The sequence below is a fragment of the Acomys minous genome, assembly GCF_964271855.1.
Source record: "Acomys minous genome assembly, chromosome: 7".
Classification (NCBI taxonomy): Eukaryota; Metazoa; Chordata; class Mammalia; order Rodentia; family Muridae; genus Acomys; species Acomys minous.
This window is the reverse complement of record NC_140488.1, coordinates 43,599,221-43,620,859: the sequence shown is the minus strand read 5'-3', so window position 1 is coordinate 43,620,859 and position 21,639 is coordinate 43,599,221. Positions and strand designations below refer to the sequence as shown.

General features: G+C 40.9%; 1 protein-coding gene across 1 annotated transcript; it reads right to left on the bottom strand.

The window, feature by feature from the left end:
* Positions 1–361: 361 nt before the first annotated feature.
* Positions 362–14,836, bottom strand: IRS4 (insulin receptor substrate 4). The gene is made up of 2 exons (XM_084790413.1): positions 11,066–14,836; positions 362–2,899 (listed from the first exon to the last, which is right to left on the bottom strand). The coding sequence occupies exon 1, from the start codon at positions 14,818–14,820 to the stop codon at positions 11,083–11,085; it is 3,738 nt and encodes a 1,245-aa protein (XP_084646539.1). The 5' UTR covers positions 14,821–14,836; the 3' UTR covers positions 362–2,899; positions 11,066–11,082.
* Positions 14,837–21,639: the final 6,803 nt, after the last annotated feature.

The following is a 21,639-nucleotide window of genomic DNA, read 5'->3' as shown; positions in this document are numbered from 1 at the left end:
CAGGGGAGTCCTTCAAAGGATAATGTTAAGTGACAAGTGAAGGAGATAAAGGTCGGAGTACAAACAATCACTTCACCTTCCTAGGGTAGTGGATTCAATATAGAAGTCTATGTGTGACATAGTGGTGTACGTGTAAACTCCAGGCAGTCATTTTGTAGATTGTTTTATACTAGTATCACCTCTATATTTGTAGATATGAGTTGATAGCGAGTTGATTCTACTCATTCTATTAAAACGCTTCATGTTTGTAGGTAAAGTGACTGACGTGGTTTAATTGCCCCAACAGCTACATGCTAGGAAATGGCTAATTGCATAAAGAAAAAAAATGAAACTTCACACAAATAACTTACACGAACACATTTATTGCAAGTAGCTCTATGGAAAAGCAAGTCAGATATATATATAAACACTATACAGAGTTGCAAGGTCGTCTCCCCAAACTGCAAACAAGATGCTTACAAACAAGAAAGTTTAAGAATATTTACAAAGGAAGACAAACACAGAGCAACTCAAAGCAGGTCTGTGAAGCAGAAATAGCAAATGCAATGAACTGTTGGAACTGTAAAGCTTTACTTTTTTACTGACCAAGTAACTATGTATGACACCAAACTAATGTAGCGGTCACACACACAAATCGTTCCATCATTATTTTTCTCAGCAGCATAAACTGGTCACTGGAAGTTAAGTAGTATGTCGGTACACATATTCCATCGATTCTTCCAGCACAATACTGAATAAATTAATTATATCAGTAAACTAAGAAGGTGTGTTCAAAAGATTGCATATTTGTTATGCTGTACCTGTGACTATTTGTACCTGTGACTAATTGTATGTACTGTTGTGTATGAGGTTTCCATTCATTTATTCAGCAAGTGTGCTACTGCTGTGCTCTACTTTCTGTACCCTGTCTTTTGGCAGCCCCTAAACCAAACACGTGAATGAAGTAATACAGCAGTTTTCCTCCAAAGAATCTTTCCTTCTTACAATTCTGAACGATTATGACAACTTACTTGAATATAAAATGGTAACAGAAGGCCTGAAGAAAGGCTGCCCAAAGAGTACACTGTTAGGATGAACAAAAGCCACACTGCATTACTGAATTAGGTAGGAACTAGAGAGGAGGCTGAAGGGACTGATGAAAGAAAGTGATGCCCTAGCAATGACCAGACACTGGGTCAGTGACTGGCATTGAAGCCACATCCTCTCCTTGGCACAATTCACAGGGGAAAAAGGAGCACACCCCCCACCCCAATCCCTTTGCTTGGTAGGCAGGGAGAAAGAATAGAAGTCAACTCGGTTCTTCAGAAAGTTAGTTCAGCAACAAGTACTAGAAGCCTGCTCAAAGATAGAAGCACACATTCAAAGATGTAAGAACCGAGTGGCAAAGAACTTCAGGTAAATATCACACTACTTCAAAGTTGCACGTTAAATGCGAAGCAATTTTTTTTTAAACAGAGTTACACACAACAGGTACGTCTATAATCACATGTCCACAGGTACACGAAGGTGTACATACACACAAATGTGTGCACACACACACTAGCACTCACACACTTTTGCAGACACTTGCTCACTCACACCCACCTGTGAGACGAGGAGGTTTGCCAGTGGTGGTACTATAGCCAAGAGCTGTGTGCCACCACGTAACAAAGCTCTAAGCAAGCTTCAAGACCTTTGTACCTAACCTGTGTGGTCACCACCTGCTGTTATCATGTTCTCAAAGGTCCAGGTTCCTAAAATCTTAATTCAGTTTCCATCAGAGGCAAGCAAAACCAGGATGGGGGTGGGGTAGCTTGCTCTGATTATTTCTTTTTTGTTGTTGTTGTTTAAATTTTGTACATCTTATTTTGGCTCAATTGTCCAGAAAGGGGACAAAAAGCCTTATAAGAGGTTCCTTTTGGCTTAAGTTTTAGGCCGATGATCAACTGATAGGTATACGCTAATTTATGAATATGGGACACTAATTTCTTTCTAGGCCTCCTGAACATGGGAGAACCATTACTAGGGGAAAAGTCAGAAAGATGGGGAGGCCGTATGAAGAGTAGGAGGGAGGAGCCCCCAGAGAGGCAAAAAGAGTCTAATGAGATGGAAGCTTGCCTCTTTACAAGGATAAATGTAGGTTTCAAAATAAAATAAAAATGATAAGTTTGGAAATGTTTGATCTGATAGCAGAACATCATCAGGTTCTACACGAACAAGTAGACAACCTGCTCCTTGGCTCTGCCTTTAAAATCCTAGAAATATTCTGTCAAGACATGACTTTAGTTGATGACTAGTGTCTGTAGAATGTTGTAGTATTCTTAATGAGCAAAATCTGAGATAATCTGCTCTTTAGTCGTGTCTTTAATATACTGAAATTGCCTCGTCAAGATAGAAATGCCGATCATATTAATTCTTCGACCAAGAAAAGTTTTAAGTATGTAGTGCTCAGAAAAAATTATTCCAGATCATACCTACCTTCTCATTTACATATGTTTCTTTATCTGCCATTGTTTAAAGATGTTCATATTGAAAATTTATCCAACTATTCTGTCATTAAAATTGATGCTGGCTATATTTACATAGACTTAACACATTTTTAGAGAGGAAATGGCAGTGTTATGAGATACTAACTTATAGCCTCTCCTTCCTTTCAAAGAGACAGATCAGAGAGGCTAGGAAATGAAACCAATGTACAGTGTGCACATCCTTAAGTCCATCAATGGCTCCAAGAGGCAGTAGTGAGAATGAACTCCATGAACAGGCTCATTCAGCTGCCGCAGTCCAGAAATCGAGGCTGCTTTCTATTCAGAAGCCTCAGAATTTTCTTTCTTTTAGGCAGATCTGGAGTAGACGAAGACGAAATTCGGTGTCATTTTTCTTCTAAAATTTGTCTGGTTTTGTTGGCAATGTAATCACTCTATTAAAAAAAAGATGACAAGGCAAAAAGTTATTTTCAAAATTAACGTGAAGAGCTGTCACCCCCTCCACATTCGAAAACAAAAGGAAACACATCTTGAGAGGATTGAGGATGCTGCCTTGGCATAGACATGGTTAATGGACACAGTGAGCTGCCTGTGCAGGAAAAAAAAAACCCCACAACTGAGCAAAGGCATTAAGATAGTTACTCCTTTTTTGCATGTGTGAACACTGTTCTACTTAAACCCAGTGGCTCCCCAGAGAGAAGCCCTAGACAGAGAATTTCTCCTACATACTTAAGTCTACCTTTATCTTAGGTGACACAAGTCAAAGGATTGGAGGACAATTTTCTTGTGGCAAAATTGTGGCAAAGCAAACTCGTTTTCTTTTGGTAAAATTGGATTAGGTAGATATCATAGAATTTTACTTACACATCATCTACATTGTTTTAACAGAAATGTGATATTACAAAGGCATCTTACAAATTTAGCTTATTTTTAATATAAAATATCTTTATAAATTTTATATAGAGTACATTGAAATTGCTTCTAATAGGGATTTCTGAGTATCATATAGTATGCACATCATTTCATGCATTTTTGAAGAAATGTGTAAACTAAGTTCCCAAGCTACCTAAGAGACAATGCTTGGAATTACAATCTATTGTTTTGGGAGTCATTTTTCTTTATTCTTTGCTTAAAAAAATCTTCCAAAGATTTGATTTCTATTCCATGCCTTCATATAACACTTGCATCAACACTGGGTGCAGAGTGAATAACCTACTAAAACCCAGCAAATGGCCGTGTAATTTCAAGTTTACAAAATATGTTTGTCAATTCCTGCTTAACTATGTTAGTAGATGGGAATAATGCTTTCCAAACAAGGATAATCCCCAAATAATTTAACTTGCTTTTACAAAGCATTGTTGGAACCAGAGCCACAGATTTGCCTTTATAATTCTGCTTTTCTTCGGCCCATATTAAAATGAGTTTACATTCCCTGAATACATTCCAAAGAACAGCAAAATGAAGCAATTCACAAGCTTGCTGAGTAGTGGAAGAAAGTAATTCAGGATTAAACCTCAATCCAAAAAAGTCTACAAAAGGAATATTAAAGAGCTGACAATTACACCGTGTGTTCATTTCCTATTCATTTTTATAACATCTCACCACCAGAAAAATGAATGGCGATGGTTCTGGGACTGTTATCTGGTCTTGGTCTATTTTTCCATTTGATACTGACAGGTTTTAAAAACTTACCTTATTGTGTACATAATTTTCCAATCAACTGAAACATTTTTTAAATATCGAGTTAATTCCACCCTTTTAATAAGTGCTATAGTCTTAAAGTTTTTTTCTTTATAAGAAACAAAACTTTAATGGCCTTTGATAGGTCAAAAGATTTCTCTTCTGATTCTTCCAAAATCTGGCAAGTATCAATTTGTTCTTAAAAACTAATAAAGAAGATTTCTATGCCTTGATTTTTATAATGCTATAAACCTGAACATTAATTTTAATATACTAATGAAGCACACATGATTTTTGTATCCTGGAAATTTGTTAAGTTGATCCAAGAAGGTAGTTTCTCCCAGGTATTTCAGACCTCTTTATAAGAGTCATAAGTGTGCCTCTATGAGGGTTTGAAGTCTGAAACAGCAGACTAGAGAAAGATATAATTCCAAAAGTATGTAACATTATTCTCTTATTTTCTTTTCATCATTCCAGTCTTATTGTCTTGGTTATCTTTCAAACACTAATTTTCTTCCATCTCAAAGTCCTATTGAAAACAGTACTTAGCTGTCATCGGGTTATATGCAGGTTTCATCTCTTCAATTAGAACTGTTGCCACACCTCTGTGTGCTTGATAACTATACAGGATGATGATCCTGTGTAAGTTGATAAATAGGAGGCCCTAGCCCTAAAGCATGAATATTAACAAGAACTGCTGCTGTTCTTTACAGTGTCACCCATACTATCTCTTTCTTAGATTAAATGACCAAATATGCATTTCCCACAGTGGCAGTGATTTTTCAAGACAACTGTCAAAAGAATCTGAGGTGAAAATGGATGCCACTTGTGAAGCTTCATGTTTTTAAAGGGCATCCCTGTTGTCTGACATCTGCCCTTTATGATCAGGCTTTGGGACACATAATCTGATTATTTAGAAATAGACTGTTTGGGGATCAGTCTCTTTATTTTTCATCTTACTTAGTCTTCCCACTACTTCCCAAAACACACTTGGGCTCCTTCACTCTGCTGCCTAGTTACTGCTGACATGAAGAATGCAAGTTAGTAGAATTTTAATATGTTCAGTCTTCAATTTACGGAAGATATATCGTCCCAGGTTTATTGTTAGTTCAAACTCATAATAAATTACCTCATAGAAACACTGTTAGAAAAAAAAACGGTCTACATATGACTCTATTTAACCTCTTCATTTCTTGAAGCAACAGAGGAACTGTTTTATCCAATCATTGTTTATATGAGATGCATTGGAGGTTTCATTTTGGAACTCCAGGGAAATAGGTCTTTTAGCCATGATGGATGAGAGAAATAATAATGTCTCCCAAAGTCCAAAGGTTAAAATCACAGTCCCTAGCCACTCATTCAGAGGCACAGTGGATGCACGTGTGATCGATTTTCAAGATCAATTTGGACGTATAGACTTGATTGACATTCTCTTTATATTCCAAGTCTTCAAAAAAGAAAGTAATAATCACACTGAGGCAAATTATATAACTTTTGAGGTCTAGCTGGAGTGATCACAATGTATGGAGAACGGATATTCAGCACATCTTGAAGGTCTGATTAGCATCACACATATTATGGTCAATCCGAGCATGGATAGTTTTAAATATCAGCCTGGCTACCACTGTGCCAACAAATGACAATGGGCCAGGCAGCCCATCCTTAGAAGTATAAAAAGAAATTCCTACAAGAAAAGCTGTTGCTTTCAGCTGAATTCAAGCAAGCTGGGCTAGGGAACTCTAAGCCAGTAGTTCTAGATAGGAGATTCCTAGAATGGTTCCCACATTCTCTGTTGGAGAGAGATCAGGTAAGGTCGGTTTTTTTTTGTTGTTTTGTTTTGTTTTGTTTTGTTTTCTGAACTGAAGGGCACAAGTCAAGTAAAGGGCATCTTGATGGTACAGGTCGTAGAATATTAACAATGTCAACAACAAAGAAGTTATATCAGAATGCAACGGAAAATAGCAATCACCTTTCCATTTCTCTAAATAAATCTTTTAGCAACCATTTTCTGTTTTAAAAGGAATTAATTAATCATTCTGAAATCAAAAAAATACTCTTTAAATCAATGCAAATTGAAACCAGCTTATTTGTTAGCATTAAAAGCTCCTACAAATTTCCCTTATCTTAAATGTTGATTCCATGTCGTGTGCTCAATAATCAATATAGAGTGGCTAGAGAGCACATCTTATGTTCATAAAGCAAATATAAAATTTTGACAATGTTAACAGGTTTAAAGTTTGCATTTTGATAGTTGTGCCAAAAATAATGGATTGTAATGTATGCACTTCATTATTCTAAAAATTGTTTAAATCTCCCTTTCTCACTCTGGAAATGATCCGTATGGTCTAAAAGCTCAACAGTATGTCCAACACCAAACATACTACGGGTTTTATTTAAGCATTTTACAGAAGATATTTCCAAAAACTGCCAATGAAATGTCTGAGATATTTTATACAGTTTTAAAGTCTTTAAAAAGGTGCTAAGGAAAATGAATTTAATTTTAAACAAGAATTAGTTAATGTCCCTCAGAGAGGAAATGATTCTGAAGACTTCCAAAACCTACCTGCCTAATGGCCCAAAGCACGTGCACACCTACAGGCAAGTACACACACACACACACACACACACACACACACACACACACACACACACACAATATTTGTGTTTGGGAACTAAGAGCAGCTAACTCCTCTCTAGATCAGATTTTAAAACATTAAGTTCTAGCTGAGATCAACATATTTTATTCTAAAAGGGCCATGGGAAACAGTTCAATGTAACGAAGATCACCTGAGCCCTGACAGATAGTCCAGGTAGAACACTCTTAAGTGAATTACAACACAATCTGCTACCATTGAACTAAGGCATCTTTATGCTTCTGCTCCCAATGCTTTCATATATAGTATAAATATATTAAAATGACAAATTAAGCACTTGCTTAAAGGGCAGTGTGATGTGCTAGATGGGGCATTAGGTTGGAAAATAGATGTATGAGTTACATCCCCAGCTCTGCCACTTACCTCCATGAACACAGGACAATTCTTAAATCCAGCTTCACTTCCAGTACTTACCATCAGTAAAGGAAGGAATGTGAATGTGCTTTGAAAAAATATAAGGCAATCAATCTTTAACTGTAAAGCATTCCCCCAATCAACAAGTTGACAATTTAACCACAGGCCATTTAAAATCACAGTGATCCTTACTTCTTTCTGCAGTGGCCAGCCATGTCTGTTCCAACATGAAGTTGTTTTTGTTTTTGTTTTTGTCCTGAAACCTGAGTTTGTTCCCCAAGATAAATGCTGGCCAACGACTTGGAAGTATTTTGGTTCATGTTTGGCGATTAAAGACAGAGAAAGAAAGCTAAAGACTCTGGTTGAGTATTTATGAATGTATTGTAGTCTGGTATACTTAATTAAAGTCCTGGCCCTGGTTTCAAAGAGATGTTTTGCTCCTAGCTGACATTTTTATCCTGGAAGCATCTGTCTTAAAATAGAACAAATGCAAATGACTAATGATTGCCAACAACTTTATCAACTTTAACTTAGTGAGGACCTCTTTAATTGTTTAGGTCAAATACCTCATTACTCCAAAGAACAATCCAGATTTGGGGGGATGATGGATGCTGCATTAAAATAAGCAACCCAGCAATTATAGCTGGAAATTCACTGGTATTTGGAGATTATATTCTAGTTGTTGACAATAAATAAGTCTAATATAGTAAAAATGATTTGCTTTCAGCACCTATAATTTATAGCAACAGGACTTGGCAGCAGGACAATGGGGGGAAAAGCTTGGTTTTCCTATGTGGTGATAATAGGAACTAAATTGTCAAATGCTAATTACTAGGTTTTGGCCTTTCAATACCAAGTACTGTTATAATATAACTAATTTGGCTGACCAATTATTTCATGCCATCTACGGCTGCCCATTTTATACTCCTTTGTTTTGAATAAAAATATCAGGGAAATTTACAACCCAAATCACTTCAACCTATCAATTTTATATCAGATAACGCATTAAAAGAAGCAAAAAGGCATACAACATGTTAGGAGTGGACTAAACCACACGGGAAATGACACTCTTCTAAATGCTAATGTGTTAAAAGGCTGAAGCCTTCATCGTCAAGGAATTGCTTTAAAATATTTCATTCATCAAGAAAATACATACTCAAATTATATTCTGAGTGTTTCTTTCTAATTGGTTTAAACAAGAGAGTACAAGATACTTACATGAAGCTTGACTGTAGATAAATAAGGTTATACATTCATTATTTTTTCCTTGCATGATAGAAGTGATCTTAATGAATTACAATCTCACTGACATTATAAACAGATCTCAATATAAAGATCCCAACTGTGAATAATCATGTGTAATACTTTTAATGAAAGTAAAGGCATAAAAAGTGACTCAGAATGTTAACTTTGTATTTCTAAATGTAGTCATTAACAGTCACAACCAGGATACTATTCCTAATTACATCATAATACAGACATAATACTTATCTAGACCAGGTTGAAACACATTCTGTAAATTGAGATGAACTTATTGAGCTGTGTAACGGCTAATAATGTGCCTTTGTTCCTTGATCACAGCACTGTTTTATTCTTAACCCGATGTGTTCAGTTTTAAAATTCTAGATAAAAAAATAAAGACAGAACAGAAATAGGTGGAAGTTCATATATAGCATTAGAGGAAAACATGTTCAGATTTATTTGACCTGTTTTGAACACTTCACAGACAACACTTTATCACATTAAAATGCTAACTAGAGTCATTTTCTGCAATAGGTTGTTGCAATACCACATCTTTTCCTGTGGCATTCCATATGATATATTACAGCAAATTACATGTCAAGTCTCTCCTTAGAACCAAAAAATTAGCTAGTTTTCAGAAAAACTAAATCATTAATTAAAATTTCACTTCAGTGTTAAGCCAATGACAAAATAAAAATACATTTTATTTGTACAGTGATTTCATGCTCCAAAATGCTTTTATAGTCATCCGTTTATCTCAGTGTACGCTCCTACTTATCTATAGAATACTACTTCCATGGTGTAGCCCCTCAATAAGGTTAAGACTTTCCTCAAGAAACAATATACTTAGAGCATATTAAATCTCCAAGATAGATCCAAAGGCATTAATCAGCAATCTATGCAAATATAATGCTCATTGGATCTCAAAAATCCTCAGATCAGAGTTTATTTGAAGAACAGTATGAACTCACTATTTTTATTTTTTGTGTGAACAAAGATTATAAAGTGTAAGCACTGCAAAGTGTAGGCCTCATTAAAAAAAAAAAAAACCACAGGGTCACAAGCAGTTACTCTTTTGATGTGGATTTTACATCAAAGTTGTACACAGTACCTACCTTGAGTATAAGATCTAACTATAAGTTATTGGAAATGAAATTATGACTTTTAAATCCTTAGTATCCTCAGTGTGTGTGTGTGTGTGTGTGTGTGTGTGTGTGTGTGTGTCTGTGTGTGTGTGTGTGTTGAGGAGGAGCTAACAATTTAAAGGACTTTTAAATTAAGCCTTTTGGAAAGCCAAAGCATCCTTTTGTTGTTTTACTGGTCACTCTTTTGGCATGTCTGTTGCAAATGGGAGTTTCTGTATGACAAGTTTTCTATAGCAGAGAGAGAAATAGGAGGTAGGGGGGCTACACCTGCACTAAATTGGGAGCTTGTAAGGTGACTGTTGGGATCAATCCCTAGCTTGTTCTGCCTGATCAAGCACAGTGGCCAAAGATCCAATCACAAAAGCATTCCAGAGAGCAATCAAAGCAGAACTCTTTGCCCAGCTAACTAATGGAAGGAAAGCTTCTGGGCACCATCCCTTCCCAGGCAAAGCAGCCTATTCTTCTAAAGAGAGAAGGCAGGGCACATTCCAAGGGCTTCGTCTGCAAGCGCTTCTTGAGACTCTCTCAAGACAACATTGTGCAATTTTGTACACAGACTCAATGGGTTTTGTTCTTACAGTCCTCTTCCTTCAGAAACTTAGGCCTTGAAAAACCTCCCACTGCTCCAGAGTTGGCTGCCCCTGGGATCCTGCCTTCTTCCTCCAGCCTTTTTATCTTGCTTTCCTCGATTTCCCAGAAGACACAGCAATGAAATGTTTTGATTACTTTTTAAACCTTTGAAACAATATTCATATCCGTAAACAAGATGCCACTATAACTTCTGTAGAGAGGTGGGGGAGGGGAGCTAAAAGAGGAAAATTAAGCACAACAAAAGGGACTTGCCTTTCCCTACCAGTGACAGAAAGGGAACACTCACGGTTTCTCACAATTTATCCTGTGTAAAAACAAAAACACTTTCCAGGGCAAATATCTTTTCATCACATGGGGTTTTATGCATTCACTCTCCATTCGCTGACAACCAAGAGTTAACCTTTTGGGCAAACCACAGAAAACTAGCCAAAGACTGACTGCTTGCTTGAAAGTAACTATGTTAATAGTTGTCTTGTTACTGCTTAACTCTCTGTGTTCGCATTCAATCCCTGCACTTAGACTGAGCACTCATAGAAAAGTACCTTTTAGTTGTAGGCTGGAAAATAAGTGGATGGAGCTCAGTTTCTGAAGAATCTAGAAAAGAATCTTTGAAAGCATCCTCATTCTGTGGGTCTTTGAGTTTTAACTGCTCCTGAGAAGTAAATCCAACGTTTAAGAACTGGCTCCCTCAGATAACTAACTTTATGGTTAGATAAAAGCTTGTATTTGTGCAAAGACCAAAAAGATACATGTGAAAAATTAAAACTGAATTCTACTCTCTCTAATAACATTACTAAATGATGAATTGTCATCTCACAGCTAACACCATACCAACTAAGGCTTCGACTCACTCACTCACTCTCTCTCTCACTCACTCACTCACTCACCCAACAGTTTTCACTAACTTCAGGAATTTAATTATAAATTCACCAACCTCTTTTCGGAGAGTGGTCACTTCTTCTTGTCACGTCTGGCAAAGTCCATTCTCACGTAAATGTCGTCGTCATCATCATCGTCGTCGTCGCCGCTGCCATTGTCGTTGTCGTCGTCCTCAGAATCCGCTCTCTCTGGGGGTCTCAGCACCGGACTCTGGCGAGGTGGTGGTGGGGGAGCGGCTGCATCGGCTACCAGGTCCGCGCCTCTGGCAGCTTGGTTAAGGGCTGCAGGATTCCAGCCTGCAGCAATGTCCTGGACCCCTCTTACAGCTGGGGCGCCGAGAGCATTAGCAACAGGTTGGAACCAGGGAGCGGAGGCGGAGTCAAACCCTGCAGCAGCCTGGAAGCCAGCAAAGAGAGCGCCAATGCTGGGGGCCACTGCGAGCCCGGAGACCACCGCTAAAGCCTGGCTCACTGCCAAGAGGGGCGCCCCAGCCTGAGCAGCAACCCCAGCAGAAGCGGCAGGAAAGTCTCTGTCCAAGCTGTCAGTCGGGAAAGCAGACACAGCGGCTCTGGTGTTGGCAAATAAACTTTGGGCACTGCTTTGTTGGCGTCTTCTCTCTTGCACTTCCTCCTGCAGCAGCCTAACTACAGGTGGCAGTTCTGAGCATCGACCCGGAGAGAGAGAAATGTCCATACAGCACTCAGAAAATGGGTCGACTACATAGATTCGACCCGTTTGAGCATCATAGCGAATGGCACTGTCAGCAAAAGGCACGGCTGGAGTCCGGGCTGGGTTGAAAATTACTTCAATGTATTCACCCTCTTCCACGATGCGACCTGTAGCGTTGCCTGAAAAAGGACCAAAGGGCCATCTAGCACCTGCCAGAGAGATGGAATTGGCACCTGGTAGAACTCTTAAAAGATCTGAGAGGCGGATTGTTGGATTTGAAAAGGGCACTCCGAACTCAACATTCAGGTAACTAGAAAAAGCTGTGCGTCTGGGCTCAGTAATTAAGCCCCATGAATCTGGCAGTCCTTGAGCAGAGAGAGCTGGCATAAGGCGCTCTCTCTTAATGAAGTCAATGTTGATATAGTCACGGGAGCTGTCAGTTCCTCTCTGCTCCTGTGTGGGCTTTAGTGGTTTGGGCTTTATTTTATTTCCTTTTGCAATAAAAGAAAGTCGGTTAAGTCTCTTAGCCTTGTTCATTGGGGAGACATCATCTGAAGGCTTCGCAGGTGAGCCCCTGTCTCCAGGTCTTGAGAATGACCCCTCAGTTGAAGGCTTTGAAGCTAGGTCTTTGGGGCCCTGGCTAAAGGAGGCTTCTTTGTCTAGACCCCTCCCCAGGAATTTTCCAGGTAACATCGGAACATACTCACTGTAGTCACTCTGACCCAAGGGTGAACTCTGAAAGGGAGTTGGCAGAGAGAAGTAAGAGCTCCAACTTTTGGAGGAAGAGCCTCCCTGAGGATTGGGGGGATTTTTAGGAATCACACCTGCTCCAGGAGCCATAAACATGTAGTCACTGTCACTGTCATTGTCCTTTGAGTCATCCTCTTTATTGGCATCTGGTGCTTTCGGAGCACTTGGAGCAGGTGGTGGTGGGCTCACTCTGGGAAACATCATCATGTAACCTCTGGAGTCTTCGAAGGGTGACCTAGAGTGGCGCTTTTTTGAAGCCGAGGAATTTTGAGGAGCCATTGGCATATAATCACTGGAACATGCCAGAGGAGCAGCCACCCCTGGTCTCATTGGCACATAAGGGTCATCTTCATCTTCATCAAAAGCTCTGGCTCTGCGAGGCCCCCGGGTCGCACCTTCTGGGGTCTCCACATCTCTCGCCTCTTTGGGTTCTTTGCGTTCTTTTGTGGCTCCCCTGTCTGCACAAAAATAAAGTCGGAATCTTCCCCCAGACTTCCCTTTTCCACCAGTTGCTCCAGCTGGTGGGAGAGGAGGTGGGGGTGGTGGAGGAGGCAGCATTTGCTGGGGCTTGCTTTGAGTGAATTTACCAAAGTAGGATCTTTTCTTCAGAGATTTTCCACGGGCACTATCATCCGAATTTTTCCCACTTCCTGAGCCCTGGCTCCCGCCTGAGTTCTTGCTCCCACCTGAGCCATGACCATCTCCGGGCCCCTGGCCACCACCTGAGCCATGGCCACCTCCTGGCCTCTGCCCTCCACCTGAGCCATGGCCACCTGCCATGCCCTGCCCATTTCCTGAACACTGGTTTCCTCCAGCGCCCTGGCTTCCAGAGCCTTGGCCACCTCCAGATCCCTGCCTCCCTCCTGAGCTCTGGCTACTGGAGCCTTGGCCACTTGAGCCCTGTCCGCCTCCGGAGCCCCGGCCATCTCCTGAGCCCCAGTTGTTCATGGGCATGTAATCACCTCCGTTTCCTTCTTCACTCTCCTTGTCTTTTTCAGAATTGCCCGAGCTGGAGCCAGAGGCTTCAATAGCTCTGTCCTTGGGGGTGTCTTCAGGCTGTGGGACAGGCTGTGGGCTAGGTGCTAAGCGGTGGAAAAAGCTGGGTGGTACTGAAACCGCTCTCCTGGACCTGCGGGCTCTAGGCAGGTGCCCCCTTCCTCTCCTGGGGGGAGGCAGGGGCTCGCTGGGTGTGATTAAGCGCCGGGTAAAGAGCATCTCTTCTTCCCTGTTACCGATAGCCCTGAGGTGGTAAAATTGCTCAAAGCGGGATCTTCGGAGCCAGCCTCCGGGCTCTAGCGGGAGCAAGCCCAGGTGCCTCCTAGTGGACAGCAGGGTTAACAGGTGGGCGCCAACGCTGATGCTGTAGCTGCGGCATCGGGCTCGGTATTCGTCTGCGCACAAGGCTCTCATCTTCTCCAAAAACAACTCATGCATATTTTGGGCCACCACACAGTCATCCACCTGCATCCACAGCTCCCCTGGACCGATGACAGTGGACCTACCTACTTCCAAGAAGAAGTACTGCTCCGAGTGCCCACATCGACGAATGCTCAGGAGCTGGACGACCACACTGGCCACTTCGGTATTGAGCCGTACAAACACGACCTCTTCGTCGGTAAGACACAGCCGGAACACGCCGCTCAGCTCTTTTCGGTGCCCCAGCCCCCTGGGTTTCACTACTACCTGCCACACATCTTTGTAGAAGGGTGGCTCCGCCGCCGCTGCCGCCGCCAGGGCAGCCGGCTCCCCGTCCGGCTGCGCGCCTAGCGTGCTGCAGCGGCGGCGCTTGCTCTCGAGGATGAGGCGGCTGAGGAGCAAGTACCAGCTTTCTTGTTCCGACTCGTTCTCTGCCACCATCGCGAAGTACTCGTCCTGGGTAAAAAGGGCAATGAGGTGTCGGTACCTGGCATCAGCACGCTGGCTCACGGAGAAGCACTGGTACAGGGTGATCACGCGCCTTGGTGGGATGAGCGCGGGGACCGCAGCCCCAGAGGCGGCAGCTGCTGCGGCAGCCGCCGCTGCACGGACACTGTGCCGGAACTTCCTGGCATTTTCATAGTATTCGAGCCGAGCTGGAGCGTCTGCGGTCTCGAGTTTGAGCACGAAGTAACGCCTGTGTCCATGCTTTTGCTTCCTCAGGTAGCCGCGTTTGCAGACTTCATCCCCGACGGGGAGGTCCTCCTCTTCGGACTCGGAGTCTGACCGGGAGCCAGTGGCTGTGGAGAGCCACATGGCTCCCGGACAGGACGACCCGGCCCCAATGAGTGCGGTCGGGGTTCCCGAGGAAAGAAGCGGGGTGGTCGCCACTGCTGCTAGAGCTGCGGAGGCTGCTGCTGCTGCAGCTCTCAGTCTCCTAAGCGCTTGGTCGCCAGCGAAGGAGCAACTCGCCATGGTGATGCACAGTGGTTTTAAGGTGAGCGGAGGGGAGGGGGTGCTCCAGAAGGGAGGGCTTAGGGGGGGAAGAGGCTGTCTCCCCCTGTCTGCCCGCCCTAGACCCCTCCCGCCTAGGCCTGCGTCCCCGCCCACTTAACTGGGCTCAAGGCAGTGGGCAAAACAACACGTGACTGTCGCCTCACGCGGCTGCCCGCTCCTGATCCAGTTACCAGAGCCGTGGAGGGGCGCAGAAGGCCATCAGTAGAGGTGTGCAAAGGGGCGGGGGGGACAAGGACCGAGGTGTCAGGGCCATCTTCAAGTTGGCAGAGACCCTTTGGGTGAATTTAAGGGCCTTAGGTTCAAAGCGGAACAGACGGGAGGAGGCAGGTCTCTCTAACCACACCGAGGCCAGTCTATAGTACCAGCGGGCTGGGGCAAGGGTAGAAGTGAAGGGTGGGCGACAGGTCGGCCAGCCACCAAGCCAGGATGGATTGCTACAGCCCACACTCATTCCGCTGAAGGGGGCTAGAGGTGATGGGAGGGGATAGGGCTGGCACAGTGCAAACGGTTTGTTTGTTTATTTAGGAAGCGGGTACCAGGTGAAATCCTTGCAAGGCTCTGATTGGTTAGGATTCGAGCCAATGGGGAGGATCCAGCAAGGGGATGGCCCTGAATTCATTAGTTTAGTGGGAGGGGTGGGGGTGAGGGATGAGGGGGCGTGGTTGGGATCCCAGGGTGAGCTTCTCAATCTAGTTGTCTCTGGATCAGACGGTAAACAACCCTTGGAAAATACCTGTTAATGGTGGTGATAAATTCCTGCAAATTCCGGAGCCATGGTGACCCCCTGAGCAGGAGCCCTCTTTTTCCTTACTGCTCATATTTTCCATTCCGATCGCAGTCTGCTCTAGTTCCTCCCACCTCTCACTGCGGGGCAGGCAGTGCTTCTTAGTAGAAAGTGTCCATTATCTCTGGAAACACGTTAAAGGCCTGGGTCCTCAGACCTGCGGCACACCAGCCTGCACACGCGTCCTCACCTTCTCCACTCCTGACAAAAGCCAGCGATTCTCAAGACTCAGGAATTACAGCGATACCTTCAAAATGAACGCTTTCTGTACACACAGAGTGCATTTCTAGTCCAGGAAACACATGTTCTTCGCTAGAGGTTGTGTTTCTATTTGATTGATGGATGGCGACTATGAAAGTACAAATTTGGGGGCCTGCGAAGTATACAGCCATGTTGGAAAAAGCCGCACTTGATTCTAACTGAAAAGCAGTATTGAGATGTCGCGCTATTCTTTTGAGAGCAGTGCTTTGAAAGGTGCCTTTTAAGGAATTAACAAATACTAATTTTATTTTTCCTTGAAGGAGACTGGAAAACTTTACAAAAAGAAAAGCTCCCATCTAGAACAAAGGACTGTATGAATATATATGCCCTTGAATATATTTTACATCCTTCACTTGAAGAAAGTCTTTGCTTCGTTTCAGTTTACAATTTGACATCACAAAAATAAGAATCTACTGCCTCCCCTTTTGGACAAAGTGTTGGAGTGTAAGGTGTAAGTGCTGCTTCCTAAAAACTGCCTCTTCTCCCCTCCAGTCCCCTCCAGTCCCCTCCTGTTCCCTCTGTCCCTCCCCCTCCCCTCCTTTCTCCTCCCCTCCCCTCTCCTAGCCTCCTCTCCCCCTCTTAGTCTCATCTGTATCTGAAGTTCTCATCTCAGATTCTTAAGGATAGAGACATGTTGAGATGTTGTTAAAGTAGCAAAGAAGTAACTGCATTTGAAAAGAGGGACGGTGGGACAAAAAAGTGTTTCTCCCTTCCAAAAATGGAAGTCAGTACCCTTTATAAATCCAATAGCAAACTAGGCAGGGATACATCATAAAAATATACTCTTATCTCCTTTTTCTTAAAAATTCTCTTTGTCAGCAACAGAAAACAACACATTAAAATAGATGGCACCTTCGTGATGTTCAAGTCTGAGTCGGGGAAGTGCTTTTATTTGGACCCCAAAGATTAGGAACAGTCATTAAAATGTCTTTTGCTTCCAGCAGTTTATAAACCTAATGTATTCACCGGTGCTAGAAACAACAGAGGTTAGGGGAATGGGCTAGAGGCCTGATGAATAAAAGCAGGATGAATGTGAATGAACTGGGCTTGCTACCTACAGGTTGCAGCTGCCTTGTCACATATGTATAAGATTCAGTGCATTTGCAATTGAAACGATCATGGATACATTAATTTGAACTTCTTATGATATTTTATAACTTTCTAAATGCATGGTTTTGCTTCTGATAGAATTGTAAAAAAAAAAAGGCAATGCATTTGAAAATACTGTAACATAACATTTTAAAATAATCAAATACATTAAGATGTTTGCTAAATAAAAATTGGAAAATACTGAGCAGATTCAAGAATCCCTTTGTCTCTAACATATATATATATATATATATACATATATATATATACATAGATATATATTTAGAGAGAGAGAGAGAGAGAGAGAGAGAGAGAGAGAGAGAGAGAGAGAGAATTTCTACATACAACAGTAAATACATATATAATTTGGTATATTGTTCTTTTCACTCAGCATTATATGGCAACTTTCCCATAATTATATTAATCAGCCTAAACATTTTAAAAGTAGTATAATATCTGACCGTTGTGATAAGACAATATATTCTCAACTCTACATTATATTATTGTAATTAATCATTTTCCAGTATTGTTAATAATACTGCCATGCATCTCTTGAATCTATGGCTTTAGAATGTTTAAATTATTACTTTTGCAAACGGAAGACAACAATTACTGGGGTAAAAATGTGTATATTTCATACATTATTTTTTAAGTATTTTATTTCTTTACTCCATCATCACATCATTTGTCATTATTGGATATTTTAGTTTTAAAAATAATAATAAACAAAATAATATCCTATTGTTCTAATTTTCATTTTTGTTTGCTAGTAAGAAAAATGTCTACCCACTATGCATTGTCTGCTATAAAGTATCTTTTTAAATGCGTTGTTTATCCATTGGATTCTTGTTTTGTGTATTGATTTATTTATATAATAAAGATTTTAAAATTTTGTCATATTCATTAAGTTTTTTCCTCAGCTGATGATTAAAAAAACATTACATTTGATGCCCTTCTATTCTAGAGAGAGTTGTAAATTTTACTCACCACGATTTGTAGTGCAGGCAACAGAGAGCTTTGAGAATCCTTCTAATCATCTCTTTAAGAGATCATATGCTTTTTGAACAGAAAAGACAAGTTTGTTTTCGTATCAATTCATTATTAGAGAGAATCTACACTAGACCAATTTTATATATCACTATGAAACAATGTGACAGCATTCTCTAGTGTAGGGGAACAAGTGTACTTTAAAGTAGGTGGAAATATTTTTTTAAGAACCACAGTGAATGGTTAGCCATGCTGATCACTTTGTGCTCAGTGTGTATTATTTGACTACAGCAAAGTGGAATTAGAGGTCTAGTGAGATGCTTCATGCAGAGATTCTCCTTCGTATGTTTCCTACAATAGAAGCAGATCTGGAAGCATGAGTCTTGGTGAGCAGAGAGAATATTTTACTCGAAGAGCATCATTTTCTTCCTATAGGTCAAGCAAAGCTCTCTCGTGTCCTAGAGTTGTTTCAACACAGAAGAATTTGGGAGAGACCACTACTGCTGAATGAAACGCAGCAGATGCTGCAGCTTGTCTGGCATATATTTAAACTTGCATCTTCCCGGACAACTTAATGATATGGAATAGTTGTTTAGTTTAGGTCAGGTTTCCATAGGCAAAATAAAGCAGAGGATTGGCACAGACATCTCAGTGGTTCAGACAAACGGTGTTTAGCTTGAACTTGCATTAACTTTCCTCTCAGTTGCCTGCATGCTGTTGTGTCTTAGGTAATATTTTTTCTTTTTTGACTTCTTGCTCCAGAAAGCCAAAGTTGCTTTGTGTGTCCAGTCATGAATACCTTTAAATTTAGGGTCTGATACATATGTTCTTAAAGTAATAAATAAGAAATAAGAAGTAATATCTACAACAGTTTATATTTCATTCACTATTTTAGTTTAGGGAAAACCCACAAACAATGCAGCCAATATTTTACATCTAAAAAGCAAAGGGAATAAATAAACCATTGTGCTATATTTTTCCAGTAAAAAAAAAATATACATTTAATGGAGTTTGCTTTTAAAAGGATTTCCTGGGTGTCTTGTTAGAAAAAAGCAATCATTTGGCTGTCTAGTCCCCATAGTAAAAGTTGACTCTTCCCTTTTCCACATGATTGTTGATATTCAAATTCCAAGTTGCACTAAAATAAAAGTAGCTAATTAAAACATGAATTTACTTAGCTGAAAAATTAAACTGTTACAACAAATATGAGTGGTTTCAGGAGACATTATTCAAGAGAATAAAGAATAAGAACCAACCAGCATAATAGAGCTATTCTTCTTACCAAATGTACAAATTATCCTATGATTATTAACCCTTATCTTTGTGAACTAATGTCCAAAGCTGTTTATGCAGCTCAAAATGTAGCAGGACTCTTGATGCTCAGAAATGATGCTAGTGATGATAATTGATTTTTCTTTTTGACCATAAATAAAGACATGTGTGATGAACATGCTTCTCCACTAAGCAGAGATAAGGGCTTTTGCCTCCCTTGCCAGCTGATGGCTTTGCCTCTAAGGTTTTTTTTTTTTTTCCTCAAAACCTCTGCTGAAGAAAACAACAGTGAGAAAAGCCTGCCTGCTACACACAAAACAGGCCTGCTTGCTGCTTTTGTTTCCTGGCAGTCTGTGGCTAAAGTCATTAGAGCAAATATGCAGTTTAATTAGGCTCCTAAAGCTGCCCTGTTATCTTAAGAGTCAACTGAAAATTAACTCTGTTAACAATTAGGCATTCCTTTTCACCTCCAAAGGAGAAAAGGTTTTATTTGTAAATTACTTTTAGTAAGTTTTTTAAATGTCAGAACAATGAAATAAGATAGGGCTTCACATAAATTTAGATTATTTCACACTACCTATTTTGTGTATCCTGACACAAAGGAACAATAGAAAATGTAGCATTATACAATTGCTTGCTGTTATAATGCGTCATAAAAATGTGAATTCATACTCTCTCACTTGTCTTCAAAAGTTATATTTTTTCAGCAGATAAGATCATGCCATCGCAACCTGCTATCCTTCCTCTGAGTGCAACCAGGTCTCCCTTGATACCCTATGAGTATATACAGGGGGAGGAAATCCCCCTCAGTCACAGTCATAGGGAAGGGGAATAAGGGGAAAATGGGAGGGAGGGAGGAATGGGAGGATACAAGGGATGGGATAACCATTGAGATGTAACAAGAATAAATTAATAAAAAATTAAAAAAAAATAAAATCAACACACACACACACACAAAGATCATGCCATGGCTAATTATTGCTTCTTTTTAAAAGATACATGATTAAATGTATAGTTTGTAAGGTTTTTTTATTTTTTTTTATTTTTTGAGATACATCTTGCTTTCGTTGCCCAGGCTGCCGTTAAACTCCTAGTCTCCGGTGATTCCCCTGCTTCACCCTTCTGAGAGGATGAGACTACAGCTAGAACCCCACGGAAGCAGTTCAAGTTTCCGAAGCAAATGTCACACACCTGCATTTTCTTTTAAGTGTTAAGAAAGATAAATGAAGAGACTATGCATTAGGTTTGATGTGGATTGCTCTTTCTCACACGATTCTGCAACTATCAGCTAGGTTTTACTCCTCCATTTTGTTGTTTAGTTGGCTACTCCCTTCTGCAGCCTAGGTTTCCCTATCTTTCGCTTTCATCATAATACTCTCTGCTTATGGATATGCGAAAGACTCCTCCGTATTTCCCCACCATGTCAGAGCCATTTTCTAAAGTCTAGGACATACATTCTTCTCTTCGTATTGGCACCCCAGTCAGCTCACTTTCTTGTCTTTGTATATAATCCACTCTCTATAAATTTAGAAACCATGAAAACGTGTTCCTTATTGTATTAAGCTATAGGCTTACTGTCCATACTCTTAGGTAGAGTGGCTTACTTGTAACATACTGTAGATAATTTATGTATTTCTACTTATATGTGAGCTATTTCTCCTGTCTATAGTGCCTTCCCCCTTCATCAACTGACACAATATTCTTAAGACTCAGGTTAATACTCAAGAGAATTTCCCTCACTTAATCCAACTATAACCATGTCCCGGTCTTCTTAAGCATTAGATATTGATAGAGTGAAGGATTTAGTTGATATCCGTAGGTCTAGTTTGCTGATTATTAATGATAGTCATTGTTAAATGACAGAAATACTTTTCTGCCACTTGGTAAGTATTTATTCTCTCAAACTTCTCTCCTCTTCTTGCCCACCTCATTGTCTTGCTACTCCAGCCCTTCTTCATTGTCTCCCATCTCTCCGTTAGCCAGCATCTGCAAGGGGGACTATTCGCACTGTTACTGCTGACACTCTGGAGACTTGAGATCCTCTTGAACTTAAAACTTGACAGCGTAGTTTCTGGTAGGTTGACTAATAGTTTGTGGGTTGGAGGATGGTTAAAATTAGTTTATCTGGCTCTATACTAATCTTTGAAATTGGAACATTGGTCTGAACCATCAACTTTTTGAAGCCCAAAACTGACATGTCACACACACACACACACACACACACACACACACACACACACACACACACACACACACCCCTAAAATACATGATTGCTTCAGGTATGGTTAAAAAAAGGAGTATGGGAGGTGTGGAGCAGAGGGACAGGAAAAGGAAAAAAAGAACAGAAAGGAAAGGGGGAGATGGAGAAAAGAAATGCCTCAGA